At 43.0% G+C, this 14,725-nt stretch overlaps 1 protein-coding gene across 1 annotated transcript in view; it reads right to left on the bottom strand.

The window, feature by feature from the left end:
• LOC129849226 (ADP-ribosylation factor GTPase-activating protein 2-like) overlaps positions 1–14,564 on the bottom strand; it is a gene marked incomplete at its 5' end in the record, with an annotated part of 29,576 nt that extends 15,012 nt beyond the window's left edge. Inside the window, 10 exons of the mRNA XM_055916163.1 lie at positions 4,656–4,932; positions 5,431–5,559; positions 7,016–7,147; positions 7,587–7,723; positions 8,040–8,092; positions 11,630–11,692; positions 11,809–11,914; positions 12,038–12,121; positions 14,190–14,321; positions 14,443–14,564. Coding sequence (XP_055772138.1) covers positions 4,656–4,932; positions 5,431–5,559; positions 7,016–7,147; positions 7,587–7,723; positions 8,040–8,092; positions 11,630–11,692; positions 11,809–11,914; positions 12,038–12,121; positions 14,190–14,321; positions 14,443–14,564 — 1,235 coding nt within the window. The remainder of the gene's footprint in view (positions 1–4,655; positions 4,933–5,430; positions 5,560–7,015; positions 7,148–7,586; positions 7,724–8,039; positions 8,093–11,629; positions 11,693–11,808; positions 11,915–12,037; positions 12,122–14,189; positions 14,322–14,442) is intronic.
• Between the last annotated feature and the right edge of the window lie 161 nt (positions 14,565–14,725).

Below are 14,725 nucleotides of genomic sequence, written 5' to 3'. Positions count from 1 at the left end.
GCTATGTGGATAATAGCAGAGTTAACCAGCATATTGGTGTTGAGAACAATGTGGCGGAGACAGCAGCGGAGTGAGGAGACGAGGAAACAGCCCTGGCCTAAATTGTCTAATCACAAAATGTCGGATACAGCAATTTCACAAATTAGGCAATTTAAAAAAAACTATGCTATGCTTAAAGGATGTAGAATTTGTTTCATGATAAGAGCCTCTGGTATTACACTGGACAAAAAAAGAAAGGTCCCAGAAATGTTTCATACGCCACCTTACTTCTCTCAAATTTTGTGCACAAATTTGTAGACATCCCTGTTAGTGAGCATTTCTCATTCGCCAAGATAATCCATCCACCTGACAGGTGTGGCATATCAAGAAGCTGATTAAACAACATGATCATTACACAGGTGAACCTTGTGCCAGGGACAATAAAAGGCCACTCAACACAATGCCACAGATGTCTCAAGTTGAATTGGCATACTAGCTGCAGGAAAGTCCACCAGAGCTGTTGCCAGAGAATTGAATGTTAATTTCTCTACCATAAGCCGCCTCCAACATCGTTTTAGAGAATTTGGCAGTACGTCCATCCTGCCTCACAACCGCAGACCACGTGTGTGGCGTCTTGTGGGCGAGCGGTTTACTGATGTCAACATTGAGAACAGAGTGCCCCACACATGTAGTGGGGGGATGGTATGGGCAGGCATAAGCTACGGACAACAAACACAATTGCATTTTATCGATGGCAATAAGAATGCACAGAGACACCGTGACGAGACCCTGTGGCCCAATGTCGTGCCATTCATCTGCCGCCATCACCTCGGCCCCATGTCGCAAGGATCTGTACACAATTCCTGGAAGCTGAAAATTTCCCACTTCTTCCATGTTGCCCAATGAGCATGTTTGGGATGCTATGGATCGACGTGTACGACAGCGTGTTCCAGTTCCCGCCAATATCCAGCAACCTTGACAGCCATTGAAGAGAAGTGGGACAACATCCCACAGGCCACAATCAACAGCCTGATCAACTCTATGTGAAGGAGATGTGTCATACTATATGAGGCAAATGGTGGTCACACCAGATAGTGACTGGTTTCCTGATCCACACCCCTACATTTAAAAAAAAAAAAAGTATATTTTGGTAGAAAGAACAGACGACTCTCGGTCGACCAATTGTATTTGTATTTATTTTACGGGGACAGCCCTACATTAGCTAGACTAGACAACACCAACAACACCATCTCATTAGACTAGTCAACACCATCTCATTAGACTAGTCAACACCATCTCATTAGACTAGTCAACACCATCTCATTAGACTAGTCAACACCATCTCATTAGACTAGTCAACACCATCTCATTAGACTAGTCAACACCATCTCATTAGACAACACCATCTCATTAGACAACACCATCTCATTAGACAACACCATCTCATTAGACAACACCATCTCATTAGACAACACCATCTCATTAGACTAGTCAACACCATCTCATTAGACTAGACAACACCATCTCATTAGACTAGTCAACACCATCTCATTAGACTAGACAACACCATCTCATTAGACTAGACAACACCATCTCATTAGACTAGACAACACCATCTCATTAGACTAGTCAACACCATCTCATTAGACTAGTCAACACCATCTCATTAGACTAGTCAACACCATCTCATTAGACTAGTCAACACCATCTCATTAGACTAGTCAACACCATCTCATTAGACTAGTCAACACCATCTCATTAGACTAGTCAACACCATCTCATTAGACTAGTCAACACCATCTCATTAGACTAGTCAACACCAACAACACCATCTCATTAGACTAGTCAACACCAACAACACCATCTCATTAGACTAGACAACACCAACAACACCATCTCATTAGACTAGACAACACCATCTCATTAGACTAGACAACACCATCTCATTAAACTAGTCAACACCATCTCATTTGACTAGTCAACACCAACAACACCATCTCATTAGACTAGTCAACACCATCTCATTAGACTAGTCAACACCATCTCATTAGACTAGTCAACACCATCTCATTAGACTAGTCAACACCATCTCATTAGACTAGTCAACACCATCTCATTAGACTAGTCAACACCATCTCATTAGACTAGTCAACACCATCTCATTAGACTAGTCAACACCATCGCATTAGACTAGTCAACACCATCTCATTAGACAACACCATCTCATTAGACTAGTCAACACCATCTCATTAGACAACACCATCTCATTAGACTAGTCAACACCATCTCATTAGACTAGTCAACACCATCTCATTAGACTAGTCAACACCATCTCATTAGACTAGTCAACACCATCTCATTAGACTAGTCAACACCATCTCATTAGACTAGACAACACCATCTCATAGACTAGTCAACACCATCGCATTAGACTAGTCAACACCATCTCATTAGACTAGTCAACAACATCTCATTAGACTAGTCAACACCATCTCATTAAACTAGACAACACCATCTCATCTTAAAAGTAGAAATAGAATGAAACAGAAATTATATTTTTGCTCTATTATAGTGGCCACTATAGTAGACATCGATCAAGAGCACAAGACTGCATGTGTGCAAAAATAACATTCACTGAGTAAAAAATATAATATATATTCACACACAAGTGTTACTGTCAAGTTCAACACAACTAAGCAATATCTGTGGGCTACACATTATTGTATTGTACACTATCTGCCTGTGGACATCTGTTCTACAATGTTCCAGCAGAGCAGGATACCCTTTGATGGCATAATTGATCTCTTTCAGGTAGAGACCTGGCCTACCCCTTTTTATCAACAGTATTGAAAAAGAGGGAAAGTGTGTAGTGTTTGTCGTGGCAATTTCCTGTATTACCAAATGATAAGAGAGCAAACCACACACCAGCCACAGTTATACTTAAACTTCACCTTTAATAATAATTAAGCTTTTGCAATAGCATTTAACTTTCAACATTTCAGTATCTCTAATGAAAAGTTGAGAGTGGCCAACATAATGGCAACTGAGATCTTTTATAGCAAAGATCCACCCCCTAGTCGACATGACAAACCACAGATAATAGGAACTGCTTCACAAAGAAAGACTTTTACTTGAGAGAGTATCCCATAGCTAGACAGCATTCGCTATAAATTATCGTTCAGTTTGGTCTCCTAAACAAGGTTCTAATCTCATTCTTGGTACTTCACAGAGTACCAAAACATTACCTCATTCAATGGCATTTATCAATTCTAGATACTCCCATCTCAAATACACCCAAACCTGGACAAACTCACTGAAGACAGTGAGCCTCTTAGGTCATATACTAGGTCAAGATAAGGGCAACCTCAGAGGGGACATACAATGGTTCCAAACACTGCCATACTCCTTCCCCCAATGAGAAAAGGAGGGAGTGACTGGCGTACAGACATTGTATGAGATAACTAACTGGTTCCCCATTAATCACGCCATCCCTTCACATGGTTTAGGAATAGTTAGACACATTCCCATAAGAAAACAATGTTCCATTCTGTCCTCCTCCCCTTCTGATATTCTTCATAGCACCACATGGTTTAACAGATACATTGACATATGAAGACAAGCCTGACCTCTCCCCTCTCTGGCCCCAAGTGACTAAGCCCTAGCTGAGAAGTGATAACTGCAACTGCCAACCCTATAGTCCAAAGGGAACCATTCTAATGACAAGTATCTCACAAGCATATGATGAAAATAACATCTTATCTATGTTACCCATCTAATTCTGATTCATCCCCAACATGTTCCTTTCACCTCTATAGTGGCATCCAGCTTAAGCCAGACCCAAGTCCAGCTACACTTGATCCCTGAATCCACTTGTTTAACAAGCAACGCCTCATTTTCACCAAATTCTCTCATTCTGAAAATGAATACTATAGCGAATTGGTTAGGTTACTAATGTTAGCTCATCTGATGTTGTAACATCAGCTAGCTAATGTTAGCTGTCTGACTTTAATAGCCAGCTCATTTTCATAAACTCAATTATTTGATCAGTTAAGTTGGCTAATGTTGCTCAACATTTCTCTGGCTGGCTAGCTAACGGAGAATTCAATCAAGCTAGCAAGATAACGTTACTTAGCAATGCTAACAATACTTGTTCCACCACATTTTCTCCCTCACCTCAAACTATTCAAATGCCAGTTGTTTTTCGGTTACAGCTCATGAGGTCGCTGATGATGTAACCAGCCAGTTGGTTGTCTCTTCAGTCGCGTACTGCATTCTGTTGTTATGTGAACGATTGGCTGAGTCTTGGATACAGCCAGTATTGCTCCAAACGCGCATCACTCGTTCGCTTACAGCCAGTAGTGTGATCCAAAGCCAAGGCACCCCCAAACTTTTCTCATCGGATCTACACGAATCACGTAGGTCACCTATTTCTGATTCAAAACGGAGAATTTTGCCGAAAGGTGACTAGTTTGCATGCCTGCATACTAGACAACAACATACTAGTCAACATCATACTAGACTAGTCAACATCATACTAGTCAACACAATATTAGACAACACCATACTAGACCAGAGCAGCGGTTGTCTTACTAAATGCGGCCTGCCTTGCTCTAGAGGTTTCCGTTCAGTTGACAGGTGGCTTGGTATTTGTTGGTAATACAGCGGTGTAACTTTACCTCGCCGTAGTTCTCACGGCCGAAGAACATGTCGGAAGAGATGGCCTTGGCGTTGGAAAACTTCTGCCGGGCCTCGCTCGACTCGGACACGGGCGCCGCCACCTCCGCCTTCCGCCGACTGGGCCGTTCTCCGATAGGCTGGATGCTGGATATGGTCACCTCCTCTTTAGGCTCCTCCTTCTCCAGGGCCCAGGAGGAGGTGAAAGAGGCCACGCCCCCATCAGAGTCCCACCGCGAGCCGAAGCCGTCGCCTGCCGTGAACGGGTTGTCCTTGTACCTGTCCCGACAAAACACACACACAGAGGCAGGGACAATGGTGGTCAGGTAGGGATACACAAGGATACATTCATAATGGATTAGATCTGAGGAAACAGAGGTAGATGAAGGGATATATTACCCATAGACCCAAGGCTCTACCCCTAACCCATAGACCCAAGGGTCTACCCCTAACCCATAGACCCAAGGCTCTACCCCTAACCCATAGACCCAAGGCTCTACCCCTAACCCATAGACCCAAGACTCTTAGATAATTATGAAATGATTGGATAGGTGTCTTAGCAAGATGAAGACAAGTATATCAAGCCTATCTGAAGGCAAGTTGGATCCATTACCATATTGTTAATACCAATCCAATCCTCAGCTGTATACAACAACCCCAGTGCCTGGGAGGTAGCTAACTTGGGGTTGGAAGTCCATTTGGAATTGGACAGAAACCCATTTTTCCACTACTACTCCTTAGGAGAAGACATTCTGATCTGTTTGGGGTGTGACGTACTTAGGGGGTCCGGAGGAGAAGCCCGGCTCATCCAACATGTCCAGTTTGGAGCGAGGCGAGGACTTGGCCCCCAAGGGCGTCTCCTGCTCAATCACCTGCATCTCTGACATCACTGAGTGAGATATGGTGCTGGAATACACAGAATACACACACACTTAAGTCATATCCACACACACAATAATGTACTGCAACACAATCTACACACACACACACACACACACACACCGTAAACACACAAACACCACTGAAGTTAAAACCACACGCTGTAACATGGCATCCCATCAAAGACTGGGACACCAACCAAAAGCATAAATAATTAAAGGGATACTTCGGGATTTTGGCAATTAGGACCTTTATCTACTTCCCCAGAGTCAGATCAACTCCTTTATCTACTTCCCCAGAGTCAGATCAACTCCTTTATCTACTTCCCCAGAGTCGGATCAACTCCTTTATCTACTTCCCCAGAGTCGGATCAACTCCTTTATCTACTTCCCCAGAGTCGGATCAACTCCTTTATCTACTTCCCCAGAGTCGGATCAACTCCTTTATCTACTTCCCCAGAGTCGGATCAACTCCTTTATCTACTTCCCCAGAGTCGGATCAACTCCTTTATCTACTTCCCCAGAGTCGGATCAACTCCTTTATCTACTTCCCCAGAGTCGGATCAACTCCTTTATCTACTTCCCCAGAGTCGGATCAACTCCTTTATCTACTTCCCCAGAGTCGGATCAACTCCTTTATCTACTTCCCCAGAGTCGGATCAACTCCTTTATCTACTTCCCCAGAGTCGGATCAACTCCTTTATCTACTTCCCCAGAGTCGGATCAACTCCTTTATCTACTTCCCCAGAGTCGGATCAACTCCTTTATCTACTTCCCCAGAGTCGGATCAACTCCTTTATCTACTTCCCCAGAGTCGGATCAACTCCTTTATCTACTTCCCCAGAGTCGGATCAACTCCTTTATCTACTTCCCCAGAGTCGGATCAACTCCTTTATCTACTTCCCCAGAGTCGGATCAACTCCTTTATCTACTTCCCCAGAGTCGGATCAACTCCTTTATCTACTTCCCCAGAGTCAGATCTACTCCTTTATCTACTTCCCCAGAGTCAGATCTACTCCTTTATCTACTTCCCCAGAGTCGGATCAACTCCTTTATCTACTTCCCCAGGGTCAGATCAACTCCTGGATAGCATTTTTATTTCTCTGCGTGCAGTTTGAAGGACGTTGCTAACTAGCCCTTGCGCAATTTCTTACTAGCATTAGCATAATAAGCAGATACCCATAAACTTCCAGTCATTGCGCTAACGCTAGTTAGCATTGGCTCACAAAACTCTCTAACTTCCTTCAAACTTGACACGGACTATAAATATGGTATCCACGAGTCCATCTGACTCTGGGTAAGTAGATAAAGGGCCTGATTGCCAAAATCCCAAAGTATCGTTTAAGCAGGAATACTATAGCCTACAATAGCACATGCAAACAGGCAGCACTCATGTGCTATTTGTAGTGCTCAAGGAGAGCTTATTCCATGAGAAACATTACTGTTGTTTGAGAACATGGTTTGAACACTGATAACGTGATTACCTGCGGTTGCCGAAGCCCATGCCCAGTCTCTCAGCCTGCTCTCTCTTCTTACCCTCCATGTTCTGCATCTTCTTGTTGTCCATCTTCCTGTCAATCTCCAGCTCCTTGTAGGCCAGGCGCATGGAGGCCACACTGCAAAAAGAGACACATTTGTCAATTGTTCTACATTCATTTGCAACAATTTTGCCCGCTTGGAATTTGAGGAAACTCTCCTCCCGACCATGTCGTTCTCCTCATAAAATGATTACCAACATTACCCTCCGTGTGTAAAATGTATCAAGACATTTTGTCCCCCCCACAGTTATGGTCCATAATTGTCGGTTACACGATAATAGGATTATTGTGCCAGCGGATGTCACTACTTGCTGTCCTCAAGGATCCCCTCTATTCACTTCTTGTACGCAGAAGTAGGCTCCATATTTCGCAGCATGATACATACAACCACTGAACAGTCTGACCATGAGAAGACAGCAAATATTAATTTAGTGTAAACACTAAAACAGCAGTAAGAGCAGAATGTGGGGCGGAGGTGTTTCCATGCTCTCTGACTGTCAAACTGTGGTTCACTCACATGGACTCCTCTGCCTGTTTCTTAGCATCAGCTGCTTGCTCCTCTCTCAGCTTCTCAGCTACCTGGGCCTGTTTCTCCACCTCCGAGAAGCTCTTACTGCTCACCTTCTGGGCCCCCAGGCCCTTCTTAGCACCCAGCTGGAGGGAGAGGAGCACAGAGGAGATGGTTACACACAGCTGGGGACAGAGGAAATGACTGCCCCCCAGTGGACAAGTGGTTGTATTACATTCATGGTTTGATCAACGCACTCTTGATTCATTAGCCAGGTTTGGTGGTTCTGATTTGGGACATTTGTTTTTCTGGTCAACGTGACTTATCCAGGAACAACACCGAGCCCTAACTACATGCCATATCTAGGGCTCCACGTGTTTCCTAGTCAGGTCACGTGACCAGCCTAAACCCTGCTCCTCACGCGGAGCCCCCTGTCTAAGTGCTGAAGGGGGTGTAACTTACCCCTTTCTTAGTAGTGCTGGGCTTCTTTTTCCCAATGATGGATTGCTTCACATCTGTAACACAAAGCTCATCATTAGAACACTGGTGGACAGCGACAGGCCAGGGACTCCCGAGTTGTAATCGCTCTGCAGAACTTTGAAAAAGGAATGCAAGTTGCACACACACCAATGTTAACCCCTACAAATGCATAGGCGTGCCCCCATACATGTGAATGCACAAACCGTTGTACGTTTCCCCCTCTGTTAAACAGGTGCAAACACTCAGTACCCTTAGCAGACGCTACGCAAAGAACTTGTCAACACACTCGGATGAGAAATAGCGTTCCAACAGTCCTTTTATCCAGTCAGAGCAGTTTCAAGACATGTGCTACAGTCAGCAGTGTTATATCACTGCAGCTGAAGGACAGCACCATTGTCATACACCTGACAGAAATAGTTTCATTTGTTTACATCATTCTAAAGTTACGGGACAGACAGTTCCTATAATAAGTATTCACCCCATTGGACTTTCACATTTTGATACGAAGTAGAACTGAAATGATAAGCACCAAATCATTGATCCCTACCAAATACTCCATGTCAAACTGAAAATAAAATAAAATGTTCACAAATTAAGAAAAATGTATAACTCAAATATCTTGATTGTTGAGCAGAAAACATTTGTGTAGCAAATCACACAATAAGTTGCATGGCCTCAGTGTGTGAAATAATAATGGTCAACGTGATTTGAATGACCCTTTCTTGGTTCCCCAAACATACAACCTCTGTAAGGTCAGACACATTTCAGTTGAATACATTCAGTTGTACAACTGACTACGTATCCCCCTTTCCCTCAGTGAAGTAGTGCATTTCAAGCAGAGATTCAACCAACGGGAGCTTTTCAAATGCCTCAAAGAAGGGCAGCGATTGGTAGATGGGTAGAAAAAAAGAAGCAGGCACTGAATATCCCTTTAAGCTTGATCAAGTTATTACAAAGATACAGACGTGCTTTCTAACTGAGCTGCCGGACGGGAAGGGAACCGTGCAGTGATGTCATCATGAGTCCTACTGTGACTTTAAAACAGCTTCAGGGTTTACGGCTGTGATGGGACAAAACTAAGGATGGCTCAACCACATTGTAGTCACTCCACAATACTGATCTACTGAGGATGGCTCAAACACATTGTAGTCACTCCACAATACTGATCTACTAAGGATGGCTCAACCACATTGTAGTCACTCCACAATACTGATCTACTGAGGATGGCTCAACCACATTGTAGTCACTCCACAATACTGATCTACTGAGGATGGCTCAACCACATTGTAGTCACTCCCCAATACTGATCTACTAAGGATGGCTCAACCACATTGTAGTCACTCCACAATACTGATCTACTGAGGATGGCTCAACCACATTGTAGTCACTCCACAATACTGATCTACTAAGGATGGCTCAAACACATTGTAGTCACTCCACAATACTGATCTATTGAGGATGGCTCAACCACATTGTAGTCACTCCACAATACTGATCTACTGAGGATGGCTCAACCACATTGTAGTCACTCCACAATACTGATCTACTGAGGATGGCTCAACCACATTGTAGTCACTCCACAATACTGATCTACTGAGGATGGCTCATCCACATTGTAGTCACTCCACAATACTGATCTACTAAGGATGGCTCAACTACATTGTAGTCACTCCACAATACTGATCTACTGAGGATGGCTCAACCACATTGTAGTCACTCCACAATACTGATCTACTAAGGATGGCTCAACCACATTGTAGTCACTCCACAATACTGATCTACTAAGGATGGCTCAAACACATTGTAGTCACTCCACAATACTGATCTACTAAGGATGGCTCAACCACATTGTAGTCACTCCACAATACTGATCTACTAAGGATGGCTCAACCACATTGTAGTCACTCCACAATACTGATCTACTAAGGATGGCTCAACCACATTGTAGTCACTCCACAATACTGATCTAAATGAGTCAAAAGAAGGAAGTCTGTACAGAATTGTATCCCTCATTTTGACATGAGACTATTTTGTGTAGATCAGTGATGTATTTAAAAAAAAAAAATAATAATAATTTTAACCCCAATTTGAAACACAATACAACATGAAGAAGTCCAACGGGAGTGAAAACTTATGATAGACACCGAGTCTGCTAGGTCTGTGACCGAGGCTACATGTTGAATGAAAGGCACCGAGTCTGCTAGGTCTGTGACCGAGGCTACATGTTGAATGAAAGACACTGAGTCTGCTAGGTCTGTGACCGAGGCTACATGTTGAATGAAAGGCACTGAGTCTGCTAGGTCTGTGACCGAGGCTACATGTTGAATGAAAGGCACTGAGTCTGCTAGGTCTGTGACCGAGGCTACATGTTGAATGAAATGCACTGAGTCTGCTAGGTCTGTGACCGAGGCTACATGTTGAATGAAAGGCACTGAGTCTGCTAGGTCTCTGTGACTGAGGCTACATGTTGAATGAAAGACACTGAGTCTGCTAGGTCTGTGACCGAGGCTACATGTTGAATGAAAGGCACTGAGTCTGCTAGGTCTGTGACCGAGGCTACATGTTGAATGAAAGGCACTGAGTCTGCTAGGTCTGTGACCGAGGCTACATGTTGAATGATAGGCACTGAGTCTGCTAGGTCTGTGACCGAGGCTACATGTTGAATGAAAGACACTGAGTCTGCTAGGTCTGTGACCGAGGCTACATGTTGAATGAAAGGCACTGAGTCTGCTAGGTCTGTGACCGAGGCTACGTGTTGAATGAAAGGCACTGAGTCTGCTAGGTCTGTGACCGAGGCTACATGTTGAATGAAAGACACTGAGTCTGCTAGGTCTGTGACCGAGGCTACGTGTTGAATGAAAGGCACTGAGTCTGCTAGGTCTGTGACCGAGGCTACGTGTTGAATGAAAGACACTGAGTCTGCTAGGTCTGTGACTGAGGCTGTGTTGAATAGGGGTCATTTGACTGTTGTATTAATGTTAGGAGACTGGAAGAAGGAAGAAAGCCTTGGCAGTCACATATTTTACTTAGAGCTGGGAGGGAGGGGCCTAAGCTTGCATGTCACAATCAGGTGAGGTGTCAGTCAAGCACAGAACCAACCATGCTTCCTGAAAATCTGGCCAGCCAATGGGCTAACGGCAGCTTTTAAAAAGGCGTTCCAATCACCTTTGGGTAGCTGTGGTTGATCTGACGACAAACGCATGGAGTCCTCTACGGACAAAGCAGACACAGGTGTTACTGAGGGCTCCATGGTCATATGGACAACCTCCAGTGACTGTATTACAGGGTGGGCTATGTATGGGAGGGCTAGGGACAATTTGGCGCCTGGTCCAAATGTCTAAATAAGGGGGGGGGGGGGTCTCTCCAATTCTGGGAAGAGCCAACAAGAGCAGCCTTGCCAGAATATCAGGGGGGGGGGGGGGGTTACTGTGGATGTTGAGGTCTGGAAATGGCTGTGACCATCACCTATTCCGTGTTTATAAGGTCTGCGAAGATCCTTGAGAGGTGAGGGGAGGAGCTGTTGTCATGTGAAAGGAGGCAGAGGAGGAACAGGATGTTGGCTGATGACTTACCTATAGCGACTTTGGGAGACTGCTCAGTGCTCAGTCCCTCAATGCTTGGTCCTTCCTCCAGCTCTGAGAATGTCAAATACAATCACAGATCAACTGTCTAATTCAACCTCAGAAACATATGGGAAAGCTCCAGACGAAAGGATAGGAGAGGGGGGACTGTGTGTGTGTGTGAGACTCACGAGTGCTGGCGGTGTGGGGGGCTTTGGGTGTGTCCTCCAATAGTTGAGTGAGGGTTCCATTGTGTTCTGTCAGGGAAGGAGCCGTCACGTCCCAGCTGTTTGAAGGCTGCAAATACACCAATTCAGTCACATTAAATACCACAACACGTACACACAGAACCAACACTACTGCACACACAGAAAACACTTGTGTGATTGGTGTGATTTGAACAATAGACCTCAGGCCTACCTGAGTATGCTCAGCAAAGAAGTCTGTCTGTCTCTTCTCTGGGGCTGCAGGCTGGCTGCTCACACTGGATGGGTCAATCCACAACTGAAAGAGAAAGAGGAAGGGTTCACGGACGCCATTCACAAAGCCAACTGACATTTACTCCTGAGGTGCTGACCTGCTGCACCCTCGACAACCACTGTGATTATTATTTGACCCTGCTGGTCATATATGAACGTTTTAACATCTTGAAGAACAATCTGGCCTTAATGGCCATGTACCCTTATAATCTCCACCTGGCACAGCCATAAGAGGACTGGCCTCCCCCCAGAGCCTGGTTCCTCTCTAGTTTTCTTCCTAGGTTCCTGCCTTTCTAGGGAGTTTGTCCTAGCCACTGTGCTTCTATATCTGCATTGCTTGCTGTTTGGGGTTTTAGGCTGGGTTTCTGAAGAAGCACTTTGTGACATCAGCTTATGTAAGAAGGGCTTTATAAATACATGTGATTTAGATGGCCCAGAGCCAAATCAACCCTGGCCTCTATAGATATAGACATCATAAGTCTATACCCACTAGATTTGGGAAAGGAATATGTTGGTCATAGGGACCGTATTGATTTCCCATTTTAAATATAGCTCAGCTCTATCACACCTGCTTAAACCGTTTGGCCCAAACTGAAGACCATAGTTGATGATTTGAAACTAGTGAGTTAAAATATGAAACACCTCTACACACGCACAGCACATTCAAATCTGAATTGGTATCTGCAAAAGCCTTGTGAGGACCTGGAAGTGCATCTGCACCAATAAGAACAGATATGGTGCTTGTGGGTAATTATGTATCGTGTGGTCTATCCACAAGACATTAATTAATGTTGCTGGTGACATCACACTTGGAGTTTGCCCACTCGCTGGTGACTCAACAGGCCAATGTGTAGCTGATATGGGTGGCTGTGAGAGGGGGAGTTCGTTGCCTTCTCAGTGGAGGAATAATATCACAGTAGGAATATATAGACCTATATAGATAACCATAAGACATAATAATAATATATAGATCTATATAGATAACCATAAGACATAATAATAATAATAATATATAGACCTATATAGATAACCATAAGAAATAATAATAATATATAGACCTATATAGATAACCATAAGACATAATAATATATAGACCTATATAGATAACCATAAGAAATAATATATAGATCTATATAGATAACCATAAGACATAATAATAATATATAGACCTATATAGATAACCATAAGAAATAATATATAGATCTATATAGATAACCATAAGACATAATAATAATATATAGATCTATATAGATAACCATAAGACATAATATATAGATCTATATAGATAACCATAAGACATTATAATAATATATAGATCTATATAGATAACCATAAGACATTATAATAATATATAGACCTATATAGATAACCATAAGACATAATAATAATATATAGATCTATATAGATAACCATAAGACATAATATATAGACCTATATAGATAACCATAAGACATAATAATAATATATAGATCTATATAGATAACCATAAGACATTATAATAATATATAGATCTATATAGATAACCATAAGACATTATAATAATATATAGACCTATATAGATAACCATAAGACATAATAATAATATATAGATCTATATAGATAACCATAAGACATAATATATAGATCTATATAGATAACCATAAGACATAATATATAGATCTATATAGATAACCATAAGACATTATAATAATATATAGACCTATATAGATAACCATAAGACATAATAATAATATATAGATCTATATAGATAACCATAAGACATAATATATAGATCTATATAGATAACCATAAGACATAATATATAGACCTATATAGATAACCATAAGACATAATATATAGACCTATATAGATAACCATAAGACATAATAATAATATCAGTAGGAATTTAAACAACTCAATAAACATGGAGTAATTCCAAAAGCTCAATGTTCAGTGGTATAGTGGTTACAACCACAACTTGGGAGTAGGGATATATCACCGTGAGCCTCGTTTAAAAAGCTGGGTTAAGGGCGAGTTGTTACATGCATACATGCTACATAAAGGTATGGTACGTTTGGGTGACCGTTGAAGCTGCGCTCACAGCCCACACTCACGTCAGACCCATATTTAGACAGCGCCGTGTTGGCTTGCTGTCGGATCTTCTCTCGGTACATCTGTGCCGCGCGGCTGTTGTACTTGGCGGTCGTGTCATTGGTGGAGCAGCCATGCTGGCGGAAGAAGGCCGTCTTCACCACGAGGACACAGACAAGAGGGGGAGAGAGTCAGATCCACAGCAGGTCCTGTTTAAAGTGGTGTGTTGTTCCAACATATATATATATATAGTGGAATGTTATGGTGTTGACGTACCGCGTTGGCGTTTCCTCCGACCTGCATACATCTCAGCTGAAACCAGCTCCAGTTGGAGTCCAGCTCAGTGGATCTGAGATGAACAACAAAACAACATGGGGATTGTATCACATGTTCTCCTCCTTGACAGTGTATGACAGTAAAACTTGTGATTGTCGCGTCATGACGTGTGTGTGTGTGTGTGTGTGTGTGTGTGTGTGTGTGTGTGTGTGTGTGTGTGTGTGTGTGTGTGTGTGTGTGTGTGTGTGTGTGTGTGTGTGTGTGAGACAGACAGACAGACAGA

Source organism: Salvelinus fontinalis, unplaced genomic scaffold (genome assembly GCF_029448725.1).
Source record: "Salvelinus fontinalis isolate EN_2023a unplaced genomic scaffold, ASM2944872v1 scaffold_1395, whole genome shotgun sequence".
NCBI lineage: Eukaryota > Metazoa > Chordata > Actinopteri > Salmoniformes > Salmonidae > Salvelinus > Salvelinus fontinalis.
This window is presented reverse-complemented; position numbering and strand designations above follow the sequence as displayed.